Raw genomic sequence first — 24,530 nt, 5'->3', positions numbered from 1 at the left:
CATTGGGGGAACTTCTTCCCTCAGAGGGAGTTGTGAGTATGAAACGAGCTGCCAGTGGAAGTCATGGGTGCAGGTTTAATTTCAACATTTAAGAGAAATTTGGATAGGAAGGGTATGGATAGCTATGGTCCAGGTGGAGTTTGATTATGACTAGGTAGAAAACAGTTTGGCACAGACTAGATGGGCTGAAGGGCTTGTGTCTGAGCTGCAGTGTTCTATGGTTCAAATTTGCAGCTCCATGGTGGCAGATTTGGTATGAGATTTGATCATGGGTCCACGCATATACATACTGGAGGTCATTGTGACCACCCCACCCTCCACTGTGCTTTTCCCCTTGCTTTTCAGCCAACATTTTTGGCAGCAGCAATGGGAGAGTTTTTGCTGGGGATTTGATTGGTTATTAGTGCAACATAAAAGGATGAAATTTCCATGCAATTTCTTTTCTCCCAGACACAAAAAAAGGCGACATTCTATGACAAATGTACCTATACTGCCTGGGAATCAGAGTTTTATTGTTCAAAAACAGGTTCTTTGGCTCAATTCCATACCAATCAAATTGTTACCCCAAGCTAGCCCCATTTCCCTGTTTTCAGCCCACATCCTTCTCAACTTTCTTATCTGTGCACCTGTCTAAATGCATTTTTGGTATTACAATTGGACCCACTTCGTCTATTGCCTCTAGTAGCTAGTTTCATAAGGTGTTACAAGACTCGCACCACCAGGTTCAGGAACAGCTGCCACCCCTCCACCATCGGACTCCTTGACAACAAACTCAATCAGGGACACATTTAAGGGCTCTTACTTTTCCACTTTATTGTTTTTTTCTCTCTGTATTGCACAATTTGTTTACATTACTTTATTTGTTTGTGTGTACTTTTGTTCACTACCAATATGTGGTTATTCTGCCTCGCCTGCAGGAAAAAGAATTTCAGGGTTGTCTGTGATGTCATGTATGTGTTCTGACAATAAATCTGAAATCCTATGTCCATCCCCTTTGCGCCTTGTGTGGAGAAAGGTTCCCTTTTAATGTTTCTCCTTGTATTCGATTAACCTGGCATGGATTTAGTGTGGATTTCCCCAACCTATTTGCTGTGGAATCTGTAGATCTTCACTCGGCACCTTTAGGACTCTATCTGTGCAACATACCAAGCACTTTGCTAAATAGCAGACTTAGAGATTTGCCTTTAAATTGCCCAATTTTGGCTAGATCTGTTAGCCGAATCATTGCAATTCTTGATGGAATATTTGAGTGTATTTGTAGCATTGCTGCTTTAAATTGTTCTTTGAAATGGTACAGAGAATTCTAAAACATGTATTGGTACCCCTTCTCCCACTACCCCATTTCCCCATTAATTGCTACTATCTTGGAAAATTGTTCAGCCCATTTAGCCTTTTAGTATGATTTTAATATCATATAACAGATCTGTGTCTGCCAGTGCTACCTTTTAGCTTTTCATTTGCAGTAGCTTCAGTGTTGCACCATTTTATATTTTTCCCCTATTGTTGGAACCTCCCAGAAGAGCAATAAGAGACCAGATGATTAGCATTTGACAATTATTAGTGAGAACCTATATCATTTAACTCTGCAGTACATTACAATATTTTTTACATTTATTTTTTGTTCACACTTTTTTTGTATTCTATCTTTTTTCTTGAGTACAGTTTTTTGCACTACCAATAAGTAGAAATTCTGCCTAACTTGCTGAAAAAGAATCTCAGGGTTGTATGTGATGTAAGTAATAAGTTCTCTTATGCATGTGAACTTTAATATAATTAGGAGTTATATTTTAATGTTTATATATATTTAATTTTATGCTGTATTATAATCCTATTCATCATCATATTAAGAGGGAGTGAAGTTTCAAACTAGGAAGTCAAATAGGATTTGAGTTATTAATTAGTGTACTGAATTGTTATATCCACTACTGGAATAGAATTACAAGTGGGTGATATAAAAAAGGGGAACATACAGAAAATCATGTAATTATGCATGCAATTAAAAAAATTAAAATCTCTGGTAAGGTTCTTGACTGGAAAAACCCAATGCTTATGAAATGAAACTATAACCAGTCTGGGTAAACTGAAAAGAAAGGGTAAATAAACAATGCTTTGCAAATGTATGTGAAATTCCTTGGGGGAAGAAAAGTGCATTTGAGAAGAATACAACTGTTCCTGCTTTTGATAAAAGTTTATTATCAGACACAAAAATAATGTACAAATGCACCAAAATTCTTCATTTGTTGCTGCTATACAGTTATACTTTTGTTAATTGGTGTATTTTACTTAAAATACCACACAAGAGAAAAAGAGATAACAATTATAAAAAGATCAATAAATATTCAAAGTTGGAGCCAAAAAAATGTGGTGTGATAACAATACAAACAGATCTTTGGTCTTGGAGGAGAATTGGCTGGTTAGGGTAGAATGGGAAGGTTATAGAGCTCAATAGCAATTGGCAGAAATAACTGTCCTTGACCTAGAGGTAAAAAGACACAGTGCTCATAGGAGGTAAAGGTATATTACCAACGTTTTGGGCCTGAGCCCGGCTTCAAGGAATAAGCAAAGACCGGAAGATGTCAAAATAAAGACTAGCAGGGGGAAGAGACTAGACCAACAATGTGTGTTAATTGGATATGATTAAGAGGAGAGGTGAGAATTGATTTTTGGCTCTGAAAGTGGACCGAAGGAAAAGGAGAGAGAGACAGACAGACAGAGTTGGAGGAAAAGGCGACATTCTATGGACGGTGTGAGACCAGTTGAGTTCTTTCAGCATTCCAATGTGTTTTTACTACAGTCATGGTGTCTACAGACCTTCGTGTTCAAAATCAGGATTGTCATGAACAAGTCATGAAATTTGGTGTTTCTCTTGAACCTTGAGATGGCTTCCATACTTTCTATGTTGATTGCTCCCAGCATCTCTGACTTTACTGTTGGCTGCTCTTGGGGCTTTCCGTGCACCCACCAATTGCTAGACTCCAGACTCATTTATTACTTCAGAAAGCCTTTTAAATCAAACTAAATTACAGTCCTAAATTGTAACCATCAGTTGTTACAACTGATCAAATACAATTGGATTATTAGATTGAAGATGAACCTTTTTGAGAAAATTGGTATCTTGTACAGATCTATTTTAGACCTTTCATGTGAATAGGATAATGCCATTTACTTCTGTAATTCAATGACATTTTACTTGCAGAATTTGAAGGCTTTTGCATAGTTTGGAAGATGTTTTTATTTTCATCTGACGTCTGGTTCTGCTTCCTGGAAAAAAAATCAGATTATGATGATCATTACTTTGTTAGAATTCATTTTCCCCTTTTTAAAGATAAATTGATAACATTTAAATGAGCATAAACAAAGGTAAGATGAACTTGCATTTAATGTTATATTTTAATGAGAAATTATCAAAATTGAAATTTAGTACTGGCCTTGCTGCCAATGTGTTGTGCTAATCAGCTAAATACAAGAAAATACAGTAATGCAAAACAAACTAATGAACTATTTGACTACCTTAGTTTGCTTATTCTATATGGTGTGTAATTAATCAAGAGCTTGTGACAATCACATGACCAAGAAATCTGTAGATCTTTCCATAATGTTATGAAATAATATTAAATTATGATGTAAAAAAAAACATGCATTCCTGCAGAAGAGTCAGGTATCCAGTACCTCTTGTGTTAAATCTGCTATTGTAAGTACTGTATGTTTAAGAGGCAGTCACATGACCAGTGTCTGTGCCACTTCGCAGAAAGGCCATTTTGCCCAGACGCTTCATACATCTTCAGTTTGAGAGAAATCTATCAAGTCTCACTGCCCCAGCCTCTCTCTACAATCTCTTTCTTTTGAGATACATTAATGTGTAACATCCAAAAGAGATTAAGTATCTTTTTCCACAGTATGTATTTTTGTTTATTACTAATAGTCTTTATTGTCACATACTTGTAGAATGTACTGTATATATGCACTGAAATTCTTACATGATGCAGCTAGTTAATGTATCTTTGATATGATCTCTGCCATTTCCTATCAGATTCTAACTGAAAGCTGTGTAACAAAACAATCTTTGGCAAAAAACCACCACCAAAAGTGACAATCAGCTTCCTTTTAATTTTTTCTTATAATGTAGAAAACTATTGACCCATTGAATCTATGCCATCTTTCAAAGCAATCCCATCAGCTTCATTTCCCCCATTTCTTTTATGTTCACATTATCTCTCATGTGCCCATTAACAATCAATTCTCCTGTCACCCACCTACCCAGGTCCAAATCATGAATATGTATAAGGAAACCAGTGGTCTTATTACCAGTCCCCGAGGAACTTCATTGTACATTTCACTCTAATCGCGAAAAAATCTCTTGATACTGCACTGTTTTCTGCTGTATAGCTGTTTTCCTTTTTTGCATATTTTATTTAGTTTTCATCCATGTAATTATAATTATAGAGTCAATACTTAATCAAATTTGAAAATTAGTGATTACATGATATTAACCCCTCCCCCTTACCCATCCTCCCCTCTCTCTTATCCTCATCCACTATAAAGATCAATTATGACAATAGATACAATATATAGTTATATAAAAGAATTGTATAAAAAGAGTAAGAAAAGTGTAAAGAAAAAGTAATATCAATCTGGATTGCACAAAGGTTTGGTTCACACACTGGAACCTTGCTGTATTAATATTAAATGACTTTAGGGAAGAAGATTATACAGGTCTTAAGAGGCTGGAAGTACATTCTTACATATTTAGCCTTAAACTTTGCATATATGGGCTCCATATTTATACAAGATTGCATATTTATTTCTCAAATTATATGTAATCTTCTCCAAGGATTTCTGAGTACCATCTTTCCATGACCAAATGCACATCAAGACACTGAAAGACACTTCCTTGCCACCGCTAAAGCTATTTTAATAAATTTAACTTGATAAAATTATAGTTTTAATTTAGATCTTTCTATATTCCCCAACAAAAATAAATTTGGATTTTGTGAAATAACAATCCCAGTAATCTATTCCAAAAACTTTCCTAAATCCATCCAAAAAGTTCTAACTTTAGGACATGACCAAGCAGAGTGCAAAAAAAAGTTCCTATTTCTTCACCACATCTAAAATATTTATCTGCTAAATCCGAATTCATTTTTGCAGCGTTAAATGTAATTGGTGTAAATAATTACATTTAACTAAACTATATCTAACATTTATAATATTTGTCATACAATTTTGAGAGAGTTCTGCCCACCGTTTCTCATCAGTTTGTAATATTTAGATCAGCCTAGATTTGTTTTCCTTTTTAATAATAGCTGTTTGTAATAAAAGAAACATTGCAGATATAACTTTCTTAGTATAACCTCTCCTAATAAGAACCTCCAAATCAATATCAATAATTCTGAAAATATTTGATAGTGTACCATCATGTAGATCCTAGCAGGATCTGTCACAACATTTTGTATTTTAATTGGAATATTCTTTTTAACCAAAACCACACCTCTTGCCTTAGAATTAAAAGAAGCAACTACATATCCAACCCAATCTCTCTTTAATTTCAAGTGTTCTTTTTTCAGTTAAGTGAGTTTCTTACAAAAAGACTATATCTACACCCATCTTCTTCAATCCCATTTAAACCATTAACATTATAATTTACGAATTTAACTGCATTACGCATCTACTAATTAATTCTTCTTCCACCTCTGCCTGTAAATCTTCTTCCCATGACTCAACCCAACATGCTTACATACCTCTCCACCGGCAATCCAGATAAAAAGATAGGGGAAAAAAGAAGAAAGAAAAGAATATTTTCAAAATGTACTTATAACTATACATCTAAATGGAAAAAATCCTCCCCCCCCCCCCCCCCCCCCGCCATTGGTGTTGTAATAATATAATCCAACATCGCCTCCGTCTATTTTATGGGCTGTGATTGGAGTCACAACTACCCACATGATGCAATAGAAGTCAGAACCACCATTTTCCCCCAAACCCTTGGTATTTTTACTTAAAATCCTTTGTCTTAAATCTAAACTTAATTAAAAGAAAAATTATACAATCCACCAAAAAAAGTCAGTAGTAAAGAGAAAAATGGTCAATATAAAGTGTCTTAATTTACACCTCATCGTAGCAATTAACCAAAAAAAAATTAGTCCATCAGAATTAAGGCATTCATAAATCTTCACTCCCATTGTACAATTGAAAAATTTGAGCAAACTCCTCCAGTTCCACATAGCTCAAAAAGAACTTATTTCCTTCTCCCGGAAGATCTTCAAAGTCACAGGATGACGCAGAACAAACCTATATCCTTTCTCCCATAAAGTCGTCTTATCTAGGTTGAATTTTCTTTTTAATAAGTCTGCACTTTTATCAGGGTAAAATAGAATTTTAGCACATTGATACTCAAGTGGGCCTCCTGTCGATTTCACACTTGCAGCTACCAGAGATAAAATCTTCTCTTTATTTTGTACCAGAGAAATTTAATTAATAGAGATTGTTGATTTTGATTTGGAGATGGTTTGGGTCTGAGAGCCCTGTGTGCTCTTTCAATCTCTATAGGATGGTCAAAATATTCAGCACCCAATGTTTCAAGAAATCATTCCAGGAGAAAGCCAATCATATCTTGCTTTTCCACATCTTCTTTAAGACCCACAATCTTAATATTGTTTCCTACACTAAAATTTTCCAACACATCCACTTCTTGTTGTAATTTTTTATTCTCCATAGTTAAAGCAATAGTAGTATCTTCAACAATAGTTATTCTTTCTTCTACTTGCTGCATTTCTTGTATTCTTTTCATTGAACCTTCGATAGTGAACTGGGATTCACTAGAAGTGTCCTGTACTGACGACTGGTCCTCCCCTGGGGGACCCATATATAACCCTGGTTTCCCGCCTAAACCCTGAACCCCTCTGAAGCCTGTTCATGAACCCTACCAATGTTGTAAGCTAATAAAAGCATTAGTTCTCCCTCCAGTCGAGTGTGAACTTTTATCTACGCTACACCTTCTAACTTAATTTTTTTTTCTTCATTTTGTTAACAGCCTCAAATAGTTTACTTATTTCCCCCTTTACTTTTGCCCACAGTTCATTATTTGATGTGTCTTTAGCCTTGGGTTTAAATCTAGTAGCTACAGTTCTAGTATTTTTTCCTCTTTTCCTCTTCTCCTTCTGAATCTTCATCTTCACTGTCAACGTCTATGAGCCTGAGTCATCTTCTGTCAGCGTTGCCTAAGGCCTCTGTTGTTTTCACATATGCGGTTTCCTCTTCTTCAATGCCATCTTTCCATCACTGTGGGAGAGCAACGACAAAAGAGGGGCCTTCAAGAGGATCACTCATCCTTGGAGCAGTGCGAGTGCTAGCTCCCTACTTCTTTCCAATGGTAGGCCCCTTTTCTTTCCTGGTTTTTTCTTTGTGACAAGCAAAGACAGCAGCAATTTTTTCTTTTTTTGGGAATGTCTAGTAGGGTAGATGTTTAAATGTACTTTAGACAACTTTAATAATTTAAAACCTTACTTAGTCGAGGTTTTTTAAAATCTATTTCCCAGGAGGGGAGGGATATGTTCCATGTCCTAACCCTGAAGTATCGCGTGACTCTTCCCCCCACCCCCCCCCCCCCCAGCCCATATAGGTGTTTTCATGTCCATCTACTCTTGTTGTGACTTTTCTGTCTTGATGACAATCATGGCATGTGGTTCTTTCTCAAATGTTGGAAGTCTAGATATACCAACCAGATCAACAATATTTCCCTTATTGACTTTCTGTTACCTTTTCAAAAATATCTTTCTGAAGTTAGATACCTTTCCCTTTATTAATAAATCAGTTGTTAAAGGAAAATATGTCTAACTTCAGAAATTCAGTCCACACTTCACTAAGTGACTTCTAATTCTGCTCCTGAACAGTGAGTGATTCTTGAACCTTACTCACCACTGAAATTAAACTGATTGTATGAAATTGCAGGATTTGCACGTACATTTCTTTTAAACAAAGTGGCAAGTTTGATTGACTTATGAGGAGATATTGGCATATATTTGCTAGAGTTTAGAATAATAAGACTTCATTGTAGTTTATAAAATCCTGACAGGACTGGAAACAACTAGATATGGGAAAATATTCCTGATGCTGTGAAAGACCAGAACCAGGGGTCACAGTCCAAGGATACTTGGGCATTTAGGACTGAAATGAGGAAAAATGTCTTCACACAAATAGTGGCGAATCTGTGGATGATTTGAAGACGTCTGTGAACAAATCATTAAACATTCAAAAAAAGTAAAATAGGGTACTAATGGTTAAATAATTAAAGGGATAAGGGAAGAAAGCAGGACATGGGATTGAATTGGGATGATCATCCGTGATTATGTTGAATAGTAGAGTAAGATGGAAGTGCTAAATGACCTAACCCTGCTCTTAATATTTGTGTTCCTATTTGCAGCTTTCCAGTCCATGGACATTACTGCTAAACTGGTAGATGTTTGGAAGATTATGGCTCTTGCTTCTGTGGATGGATTCCATTAGAGCCAGGTGAAAAACATTTAAAAACTGGAAACAGTGATTTTAAAAATGCTACTCTACAGAAAGGATAAAATAATTCTTCTTTTCAATCCTTCTGTGAAATTGCCTTTTTTTTAAAAATTGCACCATCTTGGATCAAGACCATTTGTCTAGCTTGGTTTATGAACAGTTGAATTCATCTTGCCCCAAGAAAAATGTGAAATCTCATGATTGGGATTATCCCAGAATATCCCCTCCAAGATCACTACCATCATAAGGGAGCATGCCTTTTAATTTGTTTCATATAATCTATTACAAATGAGTGGGGCATTCTGTTTATGGACTAATGATAAATAATTCTGAAATACACTCATGTGAGTTAAGGCTCTACGTAGGGAGTGGATTTTTTGCCCTGTTCAGATTTTTTGTTATCTTTCTCTGATAAACTTTCTTAGTTTTGAAAGTTTTAATCAAACATGATTTTTAATCTTAAAAAAAATAACAACCAAACAAATACTATTATCGGATTCTGTAAAATTATTGCTGACAATGTATTTTAAACTGAAAATTATTTTGAAAACCATATTCTAATGCAAATATTTATTTGTGAAACCATTGACATTGGAGCAGGTTTACATTTTAAATGGTTAATCTCAGTTCCTGTTCAGCAATGAAGTTGACCACATATTGCAGAGCAACTTGGACTTTAGTTGACCCATCATTTTTTTAGCTCGTATTGCCTGATCTGCAGAAATAAATAGCAATGGGTTTGTGTCCATTTATTTTCTGCTGGCTTTTGACTATCTTGTACTCAAAACACTTTGATAATATATTAACATTGAACAGCAATATGACTCACTCATGTGGGAGGCACAAGTCACGATTTGTCACTTGAAGACTGATGCATTACAGTGGGTAGTAATTAATTGGATCTATAATCAAACAACTGTGATTTTTTTAAGATGCACATTGCACTCCTGATGATACTTAAATAGTAGTTAGAGTGGAAAGAATTATAAGTCAAGAGTTTACATGACTAACACTTCCCTGAGTTTGATGAAATTCAGCAAATGTCTTGAGGTCATTCCATCTTTTATCAATTCTGAAGCAATCAAAGCTTTTTTTTATAAATCAAAACTTAAGTGAATTATACCTCCAGAAATAATTAAAATATTCCAATGGAGAACTGTTTGAATTTAGAGACATTCCACAGCCTGAATGAAAATGAGCAACCATGTGGCAGTTGATTGAGTCTGGGGTATATTTGTTACTGTATACTTCAGCATACAAGTTGACCTTCAGATAAGTCGGGTCCCCATTTTCATCCTCATTTTTGTAGTTCTATCATATATCAGGCATAAGTCACCCCCACCCCCCACAAATTTTCTGAAAGGAACGTGTTGGACACTTCCAGCAACAACCCAAACTTTGTTACAACACCTCAATCGCCAAGTAACCAATCTGTAAATTAAGCAAGTTTATATAAAAAAAAACTTTGCTTCTGGCCAGAAAGATGTCAAATGGTGCTGGGTCCAAGTCTTCAGCATTGGCAACTCCATTCTCAACATCGGGAGTGGTGTCTGCATCAAAAAAGTCACCTCGCTGCCCAAGTGTGCTCAGTGCAGGAACCATGGGTACGTGTTGCTGCTAGGACAGGAGCAGGGACCTTGAGCTCTACAATTGTAAAATGCCTGAGTGGGGGTTATGACGATGGTGGGGAGGTGCTTCTGGTTGACTTATACACCAAATCTATATCGAGCGTTTTTTTTTTTGTTTTTTTTCCTTCTTTTAGTTGATTTTAAAATCTAATTTTTGTAACTGGCATACAAGTTGACCCCTAATTTTTGAGTGCTTTTTGAGGGGTTTCAATACTTGCTGTAATATATGATATTTTCACTAGTAGTAAGACTAATTTATTGGAGCTGCAAGGCCCACAACCTAGAAATTTGTTTGCTCCCACATTAGAGCGTGAAAGCTGCATTATGTAGTATCCTGGCAACATTTTAGAAAATTATAATAGATGTGATCCTAATTTGCAATCTTAGTGCAACAGTGAAAGCACTATTTTTTCAAATGCTTAAATATTTGTAAAGTTCTACATGCTCCGTTACAGGAAGTCCTCAAAGTCTTTGTGAAAGTGATCCACAGAAATCAAATATGTTTTGTCACCTTAGAATTATAGAACATTACAGCACAGAAACAGGCCCCTTCGGCCCTTGTAGTCTGTGCCGAACCATTTTCTCTGTCTAGTCATACTGACCTGCACCCATTTCGTAACCCTCCACACCTCTCCAATCTATGTATCTCCCCAAATTCTTCATAACTGTTAAAATTGAGTCTGCATTAACCACTTCAGCTGGCAGCTCATTCCACACTCCAACTACTCTGTTTGAAGAATTCCCCCTGAAATTTTCACCCTTAACCCATGTCCTCTGATTTGTATCTCATCTACCCTCAGTGGGGAAAGAACCCTACCTAAATTTACTCTTGCCTATCATAATTTTTAATACCTCTATCAAATCTCCCCTCATTCTTCTACGCTCTAGGGAATAAAGTCCTAACCTGTTTAACCTTTCTCTATAACTCAGTTCCTGAAGTCCAGGCAACATCGTAGTAAATCTTCTCTGCATTTTCTATCTTGTATCTTTTGATACCTTCTGATACCTTATTGATATCCACTACAACTTTCTGCTTTCTATGTGCAGTCCATTCTCACTTCTCATTAGAGTCCACCAGGCTTTGGTGCTCAAAAGGTAAATGGTTACTGTTCAGGAAGGTTCTTGATGGCTTTCAGAGAGATGTGTTGTTCCAGGACATCCACAACTGATGTACTTCCATCAGTCTCCTCAGTGTCTTGCTGATGAAACTTGCCCCCTCAGGATTCTCCAGATGATAACCTCTTTCTTTCAGATCACCACAGAGTTCCTTTTTGTTTCCCTTATTCCAAGTGAAACATAAGACAGCCAGTCCTCTCCTTTTGCATGAACCACTACGGCTTCGGCCAGGCTATCTTTCAAAAGCTTGCCAGCTTGTCCTGTTGCAGTCCCAGCAACTTCTGCTGGCTGATGCTGTCAAGTGCTCGCTTGCTCGCTCTCTCTCTCTCTCTCTCTCTCTCAAACTGAGAAAGCCTGTTTGACTTTCTCTGCTTGCAAAACCACATGACCTTTTTACAACAACAAAACTCTCCTGCAGGCAACAGCAGCTCCAGCCTGTTCTTTCATCTGTTACCTTGATAAACAATAATCCATTAGTGACATCTCTCCAACACTCTTCAGAGCTCTTGCAAAAAGGTGTGAGAAGCCACTATGTCTCCAGTATTTCAAATAAGATCTGTTTTAAAGTGTTTGTGTATGACCCACTCTAACAAACCTTTTCCAATTTATACTCTATCACAATTGCTAGTTCCTGCCTCATACCTTCATAATTGGATCTTCCCCAATTAAATACATTCCCATTTTGTCTGTTTTTCTCCTTATCCATAGCTATGCGAAAGCTTGTAGTTGTGGTTACTTTGACCAAAGTGCTCTCCCACCTGACCAGGTTCATTACCCAGAATTGGATCCAGTATGGTCTCTCCTTTTGTCAGAGAGTCAGGTCCAATGTCAGAAATCCTTCTTGAACACCTGACAGATTCAGCCCCATCTATTCCTCTTAGGTCAGGAAGTGCCAGTCAATATTAGGGAAGTTGAAGTCTCCCATAACAACAACCTTGTATTTCCCGACTCATTCCAAAATCTGCCTGCTTACCTGCTCCTCGGTGTCCCTATTTGGGGGCCTATAGACTACTCCTAATGAAGTGATTACTCCCATCCTATTTCTAATGTCTACCCAAACCATCTCAATAGGCATTCCCTCTATAGCTGTGATACTATTCCTGACCAGTACTTCCACTTCTGTCCCCCCAACCTATTCCTTTGAAAATACCTAAACCCTGGTACCTGCATCAGCCATTCCTGCCCATCCTCCAGTCAAGTCTCTGTAGCAGCCACAACATTATAGTTCCATGCTCTGAGTTCCTAATACTCCTAGTGCTGAAATAGACATATTTCAACCCCTTTAACTAACTACTTTTATGTTTAGTCCCCTGCCTGTCCTTCCTCACAAACCCAGAACTCATTGCATCCTGCTTTTGACCTTTTGCTCTATTCTCTGTACTCTCATTCTGGTTCCCACCCCTCTGCCAAAATAGTTTAAACCCTCCACAACAACTCTAGCAATCCTACCTGCCAGGATATTGGCCCTTCTCCAATTCAGGTGTAGCCTGTCCTTTTTGTACAGGTCAGACCTTCCCCAGAAGAGATCCCAGTGATCCACAAATCTGAACACCTTCCCCCTGCACCAACTCTTCAGTCACGCATTGATCTGCCACAGCTTCCTATTCGTACCCTCTCTGGGGCATGGCACAGGCAGCAATCCTGAGATTACCACCCTTGAGGCCCTACTTCTTAACTTCTTTCCTAACTCTCTATATTCCAGGACTTCATCCATACTCCTTTCTAATGTGTACCATGACATCTGGCTGCCCTCCCGCTTGAGAATGTTGAAGACTTGATCTGAGATATCCCTGACCCTGGAACCTGGGAGTCACCTATCTCGTTCATAGAACTTCCTATCTATTTGCCTAACCAACAAGTTCCCAATCACTATAGCTCTCCTCTTTTCCCCTTCCTTTCTGAGCTGAAGGGCCAATCTCTGTGTCAGAGACTCTGCCTCCCCCTCCCATCACACAGCTACCTGCCTCCTGTCTTTTGGGGGTTACTGTCTCCCTGGAGCTCCTCCTTCTCACTGCCTCTGCCTCCTGAATGATCCAGAGTTTATCCAGCTCCAGTTCCCTAACTTGGTCTCCAAGGAGCTGCAGCTGGATGCACCTCTTGCAGATGTAGTCATCCGGGACAATTGTGCTGTCCCAGATTTCCCACATGGTGCGATCAGACCATTCCACTGCCCTAATTGCTGTCTCCATTATCTATTCCTAGTTTAAATACAAAGGAATTACTTCACTGGAAACAAGCTCGTCCTCTGCTCGCTAAAGCCTCTAAGTCCCACTCCCAAATTTGCCGCTCTATACAGGCCACTCCACATGAGCTTCCCCTCTTTTTATTTGTCGCTGCCCCTTATCAGTAGTACTCACTCCCATCAATCACTTCTGTTTAACCCTTAAATTTCCCATCCTCTCCCTTTTTAAACATACACAAAGCTGGTTCTTGACACTCACAACTCTCCTGAGTCCGAAACTCCTCTTCAGCGACGGTCCCAAAATTTAATGAAAGCATTAATGCCTGATCTACTTAAATTTTATCTTCAGTAAATGAATAAATAATTAAATAAGAGCTATTATCTTGTTGGAAATTGATTTTGTTTTTACTTTTCCCCACCCCCTCCCACAGAACAATGAGGCTCTGGAATTGCTGGGATCAATGTGGATTGAATTTGAATGTCTTGACCTTGAACTGATGACGAGATGAATAACTGATTGATAGCTGCCAAATTGAGTTACCATGAGTACTACTAATGATGACATTGAAGTAAAGGAACTGAACTTTCCTTTAAACCCATTATGCTTTGTGTGTGGTCAACAGCACTGGACACAAGAGAACCACTTGTATAATTACCAACATGAAATGGATGATGACCTTGTATGCCATATTTGTCTCCAGCCATTATTGCAGCCTCTGGATACTCCCTGTGGCCATACATTTTGCTGCAAGTGCCTCCAAAATGTTTTGAGGCTGAAAGACTTCTGCCCATTAGACCGCAAGCGGCTTCACTTTAAATTGTGCAAAAAGTCCAGTATTCTTGTTCACAAACTTCTTGATAAACTTCTGGTCTCCTGTCCATTTGAAAGTAATTGTCAAGAAATTCTGCAGCGCTGCAACTTGGAAGCACATCTTAAATACAGGTAAGACAACATGTGAAAAGCAGATGACGAATTAATTACATATTTCCCATATTGGTAAAGGTTATATGTTCTTGTGTGATAGGAAAAACAAATTAAAATAGTAATGCAACTGGTGGCCATTGTGATTATAATAAGTTTGTCATACACATTGTAAATGTACCATATGCACCAAAATTCATGCTACACATTGTAAATTAAAGAGGGAATAAATACAAAAAAAATGGATAATCAATATTCACAGTTCATAGTGCATGACTTTGTAATAGTGATTAATTCTTTTGTTGTGTTGGAGCAGTCCATAATTAGTGTTACAAGGGGATGTTCAAGAGCCTGATAGCTATTGGAACAAAAATGTTCTTGAACCTTGGAGCAAATGGTTTTCAAGATTCTGTACCTTCTCCTTGAAGGTAGTGGTTGTGATCAGGGTGATGGGATTCTTTATGATGTTGGTTGCCTTCTTGAGGCAGCGGCTCATATATATGTATGCAATGGATGGGAGATCAGAGCCTATGTTGGACTTGGCTACATTTGTTACCTTCTGCATTCCTGGGCATTTGAATTCTCATACCAGGCTATGATGCAACTATTCATTGTACTTACCAAAGTGCACCTATAGAAAGTTGAATTGACAATGTGTCAAATCTCCTGAGACTCTCAAAAGTAGAGTCATTGGTGTGCCTCTTTTGGCTGTCTTGGATTTGCTGGCTCCAGGAGAAGCCTTCTGAAAGATAGACTCCCAGGAACTTGGTTCTAACCTCCTTCACCGGCAGGTAGATGTTTAGTCCCTTGGTCTCTCCTTCGTAAAATCAACAAGAACCTCCTTGATCTTGGAGACGTTGGAAGTATTATTTTTGTATGGCTCCACACAACCAGATTCTCATCATTTCCAGTTATTCGGCCAACAACTATCGTGTTGTCAGCGAATTTTCAGATTGACTTGGAGCCAAACATGGCTACACAGTCATGAGTATATGAAGAGGGGAGTAGAGAACTAAGCACACACCCTTGATGTGCTACTGTGTTGATGGTCAGCGAAAGGAAGTGATGTGTTGATTCACACTGATGGTATCTGCCAACGAGACAGTCGAGGATACAGCTGCACAGGGACAAACTGAGTCCTGGATCTTTTAGATTGATCACGTTTTTCTGATTGATGGTGTTGAACACTGAGCTGTTGTTAATGAACAACTGGCTAGTATGGGTGTTCCTGTTGTTTGGATGATTTAACTCCGACCAGACAACCAGGAATGAACTGCCTGTTCAATTACCAACATGAAATGGATAATGATCTTGTCTCCTATATTTAGTTTCTAGCGTTTATTTCAGTCACTGGATGCACCTGTGTATATTCATAGTTGCATAATTCAATTACATGAGGATCAAAACTCAACAAAGGCAAATTTTCTAAATTATGCATTGATTAAAATGTTGATTGTCCTGCAAAAGTAGCAGAGCTTAGAAATTTTGTCACAAACCTTGTGTAGAAAATCTCTACAAAGGCCTTTGTCATTGTGCTTCATGGAAGAGAGTGACTCTGGATCATGCATGGGGGATTGTTTGATAAGAGGATTGGTATCAGGGTAACAACTTGGTAATGCAGAAACGTTGAGGTCACAAATTATAATGCGGGATTAGTACTGCGACAGATTATAGATATGTTTTTGGGAGATGGATTGGGGCAGGTTTTTAATGTAGGTCATAAATGAACACTTTAAAACAGATCTAATTTAAAATACTGGAGCTCTGCTCATGCTAGATGACTGGCTCTAAGAGCCTATGCAAAAGCTTTGGAGAGCACCCAAGAGACTTCACTAATGGATTGTTGTTTACAAAAAGACAACCGATTAAAGAACTCGTTGGAGCCGCAGGCTGTCTGGAGTGGAACTTGCTGTTCTAAGAGAGTCATGTGGTTTTGCAAGCAGAGAAAGAAAAACCGGCTTTTTCTCTGTGTGAGGGAGAGAGGATTCAGTTCTGCAGAGCTACAGTCAGCAGCAGGGACTGGAACAGGACAAGCTGGAAAGCTTGTGGAAAAACCCCATTTGGAAGACGGGTTGTGAGTGTTTAGTTCAGCCTGGTAAAAGCCCTTGTGGCTCATACAAGAGGAGAGGACTGGCTGCCTAATGTTTCCCTTGAAATAAGGGAAACAAAAAGGATCTCTGTAGTGACCTGAAAGAAAGAGGTTATTATCCGGAAAACCCTGATGGGTCAAGTTTCTTCGGCAAGATACTGAAGTGGCTGATTAAAAGCGATCAGTGTGTGTCTAAGAACAACAAATCACTCTCTGAAAACTGACAAGAACTTTCCTGAGCAGTAAACATTTACCTTTCAAGCAACAAAGCCTGGTGAACTTAATAAATGTTATTCTGTGCACAGTACAAGAATTGCCTGCAACCAGTGAACTTGGAGGAATGAGAAGTAAGATTGGACTGTGAATCAAAGAACTTATCTGAACTTGCATACACGTGTGCTTAGAATTAGAAGGGGGTTAAGTTGGGTTAGTTAAGTTAACAGTGATAAAGCTTGATCCTGTTTTAATGTTTAAAGATAATTAAAAGCAACTTTTGTTTAACCATTTGTCTTGGTGAATATCTATTGCTGCTGGGTTTATGGGTCCTCTGGGCTCGTAACAGTACATCATTTATCTGTAAGTGGTTAAGACAAGTCTCCATGTCCCTAATCATGCTCAGTCAGGCTTCATTTAAGATTCTGAAGCAAATCAGAGGTTTTTAATGAGAGGCAGCTTCTTCAGGATTGCCCCGCGGCCCCCCTCCCCATTTGCTGTGGGATATCCATTGCACAACAATTGGATGCTTCTTTGTAATTTCTATTGCTTTTGTTGTAATCCCAGTTGATTTTGTGCAGTAGCCTTGAAAGCAATTTAAAGGCAAAAAGGTTCCATTATTGTCATGTAATAGTACATTTAGAATGAAGTACTTGAAATTCTTTAACTTTTGTCTACTGTAAGGAGTCAGGGAGTCACCACTTTGTCCATCGCCCCTCACAGAAACCTACAGCTCCTCTTCCTTGGCAGTCTCCCCTCCAAGTACTGACCAGTCCTGAGACTACTTAGCTTCTGAGATCAGACAATCTTGGGCATGCTGTTGAACAGTGGGAAATGTGCAGTAAGAACTTGATTGCTTTAAGCAATGCATTTTCTGATTAAAATTCTGTAATTTAGTGCACAAAACATTGGATTTTGTCATGGAATGTTCATGCTTTCTGCTTTTGCATAACAATATATTGAAAATAATTTTAACATGTACATAATTTTGAAAATCTGGTTACAAGAGGGAAATTCTGTTTTGTAAATCAAAAAAATATTGAGAAGTCTTTCAAACATTCTTCTTTCTTGACAAGGCTCTTCAATTGGCTAATTTAGTAAGAATTCAAAGGGTTATTAAATGGAAAATATTTTGTGCTCCCCTTCAGTTATGTGTGGGAAAACAAGTTTGACAGTTCTAAAGAGCTGAGTCTGACTATAGGCTGATTAAAACAGTAATCTTTATTCACACACGTAGAGAAGTCTCAAAAGGGACAATAAACACTCAAACATGAGCAGAGCTCCAATAATACATTGGATGCAACGACTAACCAATACTACTCACAACCACCCATGGAGAAATAGCTTTACAGACAAGGAATACAATACAATGCCCACCATCCCTTGGGACAGTACAGGCATGACTCTTAACTAAACTAGGAATGGTGATCTTGATGCACACAATACGAAAGCTCCCAACCCCATGTCCTCACACACCTTACCATTCACTCTCCAACGTCGCCCACAGTTTGCTACCTGGGGTTTGTTCCAGGGGAAGAAGAAAATGAGGCAGATGGCCTACATGTGGTGGGTTTTATAATGCAATTGGCTGGAGAGTTAGGCCCAGGTGTAGGTTAGGTAATTAAAGGGGCCAGTGGTCAGGTGTGTGCTAATCTGTGGGCAGAACCTGACCTTGATTGGCAGGTGAGGTGACTTCCAACGAGGTACCTGCCAGTAGGGTCACTTTACATACGTGATCTTGCGTATTACACCATCTTGTGTTGTCTCAAAAAATGCCATACTAATTTTTTTATCAATTAATAAAATTAGTAAGTTGTTGATATCATATTTCAGAAAATATTTGTACTTCTTTAAGCTTAGTAATATTCATGATATATAATTAAACAGTGAATTTGATGATTTATAGGAATAAAAGTAGAGATGACTAATTCAGGACAATCAATTCATGAATAATTAAAAAGGATTTGTATTGGCCACAAAGGGCTTTTGTTCAGCAATAACTAGAACTGCATTATTTGTATTTATTCTTCATTTGTGCTATATATTCATATAGCTTTAAACCAGTGGTTCTCAGCCTTTTTCTTTCCTCTTGTACACCACTTTAAGTAATTCCTATTCCATAAATGCTCTATGATTAGTAAGGGATTGTTTATGGTGGTATGTGAGTGGAAAGCATGTTGAGAACCACTGCTTTAAACCATCAACAACTTTAAATTATTAAATGCTATTGTCTATTCCAGTACTTATCAGACCTGTCTGTAGAATTAAGGTATTCAAAGGTCCAAATATACTCCCCAAAACATTTGTTTGCAGCAACTTTAAAACTATATCCAGAATACTGCATCTTTATCTCTTTAATGAAGAAACTTGAATGTCTGCTGTGATTTTTTTTTTCCCTGGGAAGAATGGATTGTCAAATGAAAGATTGAGTAGATGTAATTGTATTATCTGAAATTTAGTAGAATGAGAGGTGGTCTTATTAAAAAATATGTATGATTTTGAAAGTTCTTGATAGGATATAATAAGACTTAAAGATGTTTACTTTGAGAAACCTAGAACCCCGGGGGATGGAATAAAGGGTCAGCTTTTTATTTAGGACCGAATGAGGAAAAATTTCTTCTCATAGGAGCATGATAAATTTTTAGAATTTTCTACTTCAAAGAGTTGTAGATAATGCATCAATAAAAATCTCAGAGGTGTGGGACAGAAATAGGAATGCTTTTACATGCTACGTGGTTTTGTGTGAAGGTGAGACCTTTCTGGCAGGATATTACTGAAATATTAACAAGGATAACGGGTGGCCTTCACAGGCAACCTGGAGCTTTATCTTTTGGGCAACTTTATTGAAATAAGCAATAAATGAACTAAATTCTTAATTTCATTTGTTAAAATAGCCGTAGCACTGACTAAGAAATGTATTGCAATTACTTGGAAATCCGACTCCCCTCAACATATAGCACGATGGACTGATGAGAAGAATAGTTGCGTAACTATAGAAAAAAATTACATAAAGCTTGAAGAACAAATGACATATTTATCAAGATATGGCAGCCATATTTGGATCATGTAGAGGCCCAATTATAATTATAATTACAATAAATACAATAATGAAAATGACAATTATAGCTGCTGCTATAGTATAGTGACGTCCCCATTGAGAATTTTTTATGGTCGACATAAATGTGAGCCGGGACAGTGTGTGGATTTGTATTGTGATAGGGAGGGGTGTTTTTTGTAAGAAAGTATTTTTTAATTCAAATATCTTTGGCTTGGCTTCGCGGACGAAGATTTATGGAGGGGGTAAAAGTCCACGTCAGCTGCAGGCTCGTTTGTGGCTGACGAGTCCGATGCGGGACAGGCAGACACGGTTGCAGCGGCTGCAGGGGAAAATTGGTGGGTTGGGGTTGGGTGTTGGGTTTTTCCTCCTTTGCCTTTTGTCAGTGAGCTGGGCTCTGCGGTCTTCTTCAAAGGAGGTTGCTGCCCGCCAAACTGTGAGGCGCCAAGATGCACGGTTTGAGGCGTTATCAGCCCACTGGCGGTGGTCAATGTGGCAGGCACCAAGAGATTTCTTTAGGCAGTCCTTGTACCTTTTCTTTGGTGCACCTCTGTCATATATACACTCACACGAACACACTCACACACAAACGCCCTCGCGCACAATTGCTCTCGCTCGTGCACACATTGATGTAAAAATTAAAATAAAATAATCAAAATCTCAGCTATATGTGTACTTGATTGTTAGAGGAATCAGTTCTTATCAAAATCCTTATTTGGATTTACTATTTGGGGACTATTAGCCTAGAATTAAATTTCATTCAAGCATCATTGGGTTTAGTTTCACTTTATATAAAAAAAAATTCTAAATGTGATCAGAAAATTTACTTAAAGCACTATTTCAAAGCTTTTGTGAACAGTGTGGTTCCTAACAAATTCACATTCAATTCAGCTCAACTGCCAGATTATGCCACACAGCTGTCACTGAAGTGTATCTGCTGTAAAGCCCCAAGTGGTAGCCATGGAGCAGAAGGTAGTGGTAGGGGAGAGAGAGAAATTCCACAAATTTCTGAAAGGGAGAATTAATTCCAAATAAGTGAGATGCATATCAGGAGGAAGATCTTCTCTCTCATGGGAATCTAGAGAACTGCTGGTGGCAATACAATAAATTCTTGGATGGAATGTTCTCTTCCAGAAGGGAAAATCCATAGACAATGAATGAATGCTGCAACAAAAAAAAACTCCCTCCTAAGAAAAGTCAAGATGAGAAGAACACTTGTCCAAGTGCACATATATCTCTTTTACACAGCCATCCCACCTTCATTCTAACATGGGCATTCTACCCTTTCCCACACTCACACAGAGATCAAGTGTACAAATGTACAATATGCTAACAGAATCATTCTCCATTTCGGCAGCAGAAGGGTGGCCACGCTCACCAGTCTGGAGGAGGTGATCCTCTTCCTCATGGGCAGAGGGGTCACTGAAGCATGATCCACCTCACAAGCAGAGACCATAGGAAATCTCACTGAAATATTAATTAATGATGTTTTATTGTTGTTACAATACAACCTCTTCAAATTGATCAACAATATGGATCTTTATTATCATGCATTCTGCTCATCACCATGAATTTCTTTGGTGCAACTATCTTTTTTTGTCTTAGGAGGAGAGATCTATGTCATTTTTTTATAGAACTTGAGAACCAGACCAGAAGGATCAGGTGGAAAGAGTAAAGAGAAAGAGGAGGAGAGGAATAGTGTGAAAACCATAACACATCATTGTATCTGACAATCCACGGCATCACCTTGGAGTCTGGCACCATAAGGGATGAGTACAATGGACTAAAGGGATGTTTATGTAGGGAGATGGGAGATACACCAGGTGCAGTGATCAGCAATCTGGCAGAAAGCTTAGACACAGGACCTCTGGAGTAGAATGGTGCAGTGAGATTTAATGTTGCCCAAAGGATGGAATAGGGATCACAATTCCGATGCTTTTGTGTGAGAGTTATTGCAGATGGGCAATGATAGTTGGCAAATTGTAGAAAATGATAGGACACATGGAGATGCCCATCTTCATTCTCTTTCAGGAGGTTGTGTGGAGCCCAAAAGTTTATGCATCATCCGGGCAGGCTCTTCCAGTTGATCAATTGTACCATGTTGATGTAAAATAATGGTGTGTAGAGAGGTTCATGGGGGCAGCATTGGAATCTATAATTTAACTGGCTCCTTGGATATGTTATCACTATGTGAGCATCCCTAATAAGCTGAATAGAAATGGATTCCTCCTCCATATGTGTGAGAAATACAATTCCACTTGGGCTCATGTTCTTACAGCTGAATGTGGTCAGGCTCTACTTTGTGGTTCACAAGCTCAGGGCCTTCATGCAAAGTAGGGGTACTCCGATCCATTGACAGCTGTGTGACATGAGGTGCATGTGTCAAGGGGTCAAGACTATAATGGATCACAAGTCAGCCTTGCAAGTTAAGGACAATAATGCTTCCCTTTTGGACAGATTGAACATCTTTGCTGCATGGTTTGATGAGAAGAACAGGATGACACTAAAGAAATCTCTGTGTCCCCTTGATGAATGCGCCCACTGCATAACCGAGGTGACGAGAACCCTATCCAAGGTGAACCCACACAAGGTGGCGGGATCAGATAACAAACCTGTTCGTGTACTGAAGGGCTAGGCATACTAATTGTCAGAGGTCTTCAAAGACCTCTTCAGCTCCTCACTGCATCAGTCCATCATTCCCGCAAGGTTCAAGACAGCACCTTCATCCTGGTACCTAAGAAGCAACAATTACAGGCCTCAATGACTACCATCCTGTGACACTGACCTCCACCAATATGAAATGTTTCGAGTGTCTGATGATGGAACGCATCAAAGAAGACCTCTCAGAGACGCTGGATCCATTTCAATTTCACCTATAAACTATTCCACAGACGATGCTATAGCCTTGTCACTTCACTCTGTCCTGACCTCCTGGAAAATGACACCCCATATGCCAGGCTGCTGTTTATTGTGTTATGAACTAACAACCCTTTTAAATTTTCTTTTGGGACTAAAGGGACTTTGTTAGCCCTAACAAAGGAACAGCAATGGGAAAATTCACCAGACAATGGTAAATTCAAAATAATAGGTTTTTTATTAAACTATTAATAACATAACATTTCTTACTTATCTTTAAATTTAACTCTAAATTTAACCCAACTAGGCAGAAATGTAAATGTGTGTGTAATAAAGTCCCACTCTGAAAAATCAATTTTTTAAACATCTATCATTTTAGTCTTGCTTGAAGGTCTTAAATTTTCAGTTCGGAAATAATTATAAAGTGCTTTTAAACATCATATCATCAGGCCTCTTTAAACTCACAATCCTTTTGATGAGTTGTCCTTGAGAGATATTCTTCAAGCATAAGTGACCATCTTTTTAACCACAATGAATCTCCTGTGATCAAAGTCTTTCCAGGATCAATCTTTTTTTTAGAATGAAGACTTTGGAATTTGTTAGAGACAGTCAGAAGTAGGTTTCTGTTGAAATCTACTTATTCTGTGTTTTCCTTTAGTTAGGAGTAACACATGGGCAGCTTTTCCCCTTCTGTTAGGAAGTAGTGCTGCTGTTCAGTTCTGCATCTTAACAGAATGGTGAGTTTCCTTAAACTGACTTCTTTGTCTCCCATTTCAATAATATACTTTTGGCAAATCTTTCATGATGTATGCTATGTAACATCATTTCTGTCTTTGAAGTTTATAAGATCTTTTGACACAAATGTGCTAAAAGCATTTAAGTCCACTTGTACCTCCGTGAAGTCTGCTCTCCTCAGAGCTAAAGTAGCTGTGCGTTTATACAGGTGCTTCTGAAATAACACCTATTGTCTTCAGCATTTCAAAAACTATCATAAATCTTTTCATCTCCTGGTTCTAACTTCAGTCAGCAGCTATTTCGTCTCAAACTGACTTCTGCCTTCTATCTCAATGAACCATGTGTGTTTAAAATGCTATTGTGTTGCCTTTGTGCCCCTGTAACCACCCAAACTAACTTATTAAATCATATTCATATAAAATATAGTTTTAACATTAAACATTAATTTTAACACAGATTGGTCACAATTTACTTCAGCTTGGTGTTTAATTCGATGATTTCCCAGAGGCAGGTGGAGAAACTTTCCTCGCTGGGACTCGACACCCCTCTCTGTAACTGGATCCTGGACTTCTAAACAAAGACCACAATTGTCTGGATCAGTAGCAGAACTTCGAGCATTGAGCATTATGCTCAGCCCACTCCTGTTCAGACTACTGATCCACGACTGCATTGCTAGATCCTACTTCAACAGCATCGTCCAGTTTATAGATGATACAACAATAGTTTGGCCTCATCACTGAAAACAATGAACTGCACTACAGTGAAGAGGTAGAAAATCTCATGAAATGGTGCAAGAGTAACAACCTGTCTCAATGTGGACAAGACGAAGGAGATGATTATGGACTTCAGGACAACCAGGAACAAACACCCTCCACTACACATCAACAACTCTGTAATGGAGAGAGTGGAGAGCACCTTGCTCCTTGGAGTTCACTTAACTAGTGATCTATCATCGACACTCAACAACTCTTCACTTGTCAGGAAGATGCAACGGCGACTGAACTTCTTGAGAAGACTGAAGTTGGCCAAGTCTACCGGCAACTATTATGTCAACCTATAGGAGCTCTATCATGAGTGTCCTGGCCGGCTGCATCACAGTTTGATATGGTTGTGCCAGAGAAATGGATCAGAGATCCATCCACAGGACCATAAGAGTGGCAGAGAGGATCACTAGAGTCTCCCTATCTCCCCAACACCCCCCCCCCCCACCATTGACATGATCTACT

The 24,530-nt window shown here is 38.5% G+C and overlaps 1 protein-coding gene across 9 annotated transcripts in view; it reads left to right on the top strand.

Moving 5' to 3' along the window:
* lnx2a (ligand of numb-protein X 2a) overlaps positions 1-24,530 on the top strand; it is an 87,258-nt gene that overhangs the window by 3,782 nt on the left and 58,946 nt on the right. For 6 of the 9 annotated variants that reach the window (XR_011342260.1, XM_069891510.1, XM_069891508.1 and 3 more), the window contains 2 exons: positions 8,420-8,508; positions 13,866-14,377. Coding sequence is in view for 8 of the 9 variants with exons in the window: in XM_069891510.1 (XP_069747611.1) it covers positions 13,977-14,377 (401 nt within the window). In the remaining variant the exon portion in view is untranslated. Of the gene's footprint in view, positions 1-3,196; positions 3,361-3,748; positions 3,896-5,883; positions 7,370-8,419; positions 8,509-13,865; positions 14,378-24,530 lie in introns of those variants that run through there. The other 3 variants (XM_069891503.1, XM_069891504.1, XM_069891507.1) reach the window with 3 other exon arrangements.

Source organism: Narcine bancroftii, chromosome 7 (assembly GCF_036971445.1).
Source record: "Narcine bancroftii isolate sNarBan1 chromosome 7, sNarBan1.hap1, whole genome shotgun sequence".
Lineage (NCBI taxonomy): Eukaryota > Metazoa > Chordata > Chondrichthyes > Torpediniformes > Narcinidae > Narcine > Narcine bancroftii.
Note: the sequence above shows the minus strand (reverse complement) of the source record. Positions and strands in the feature narration are given on the sequence as shown.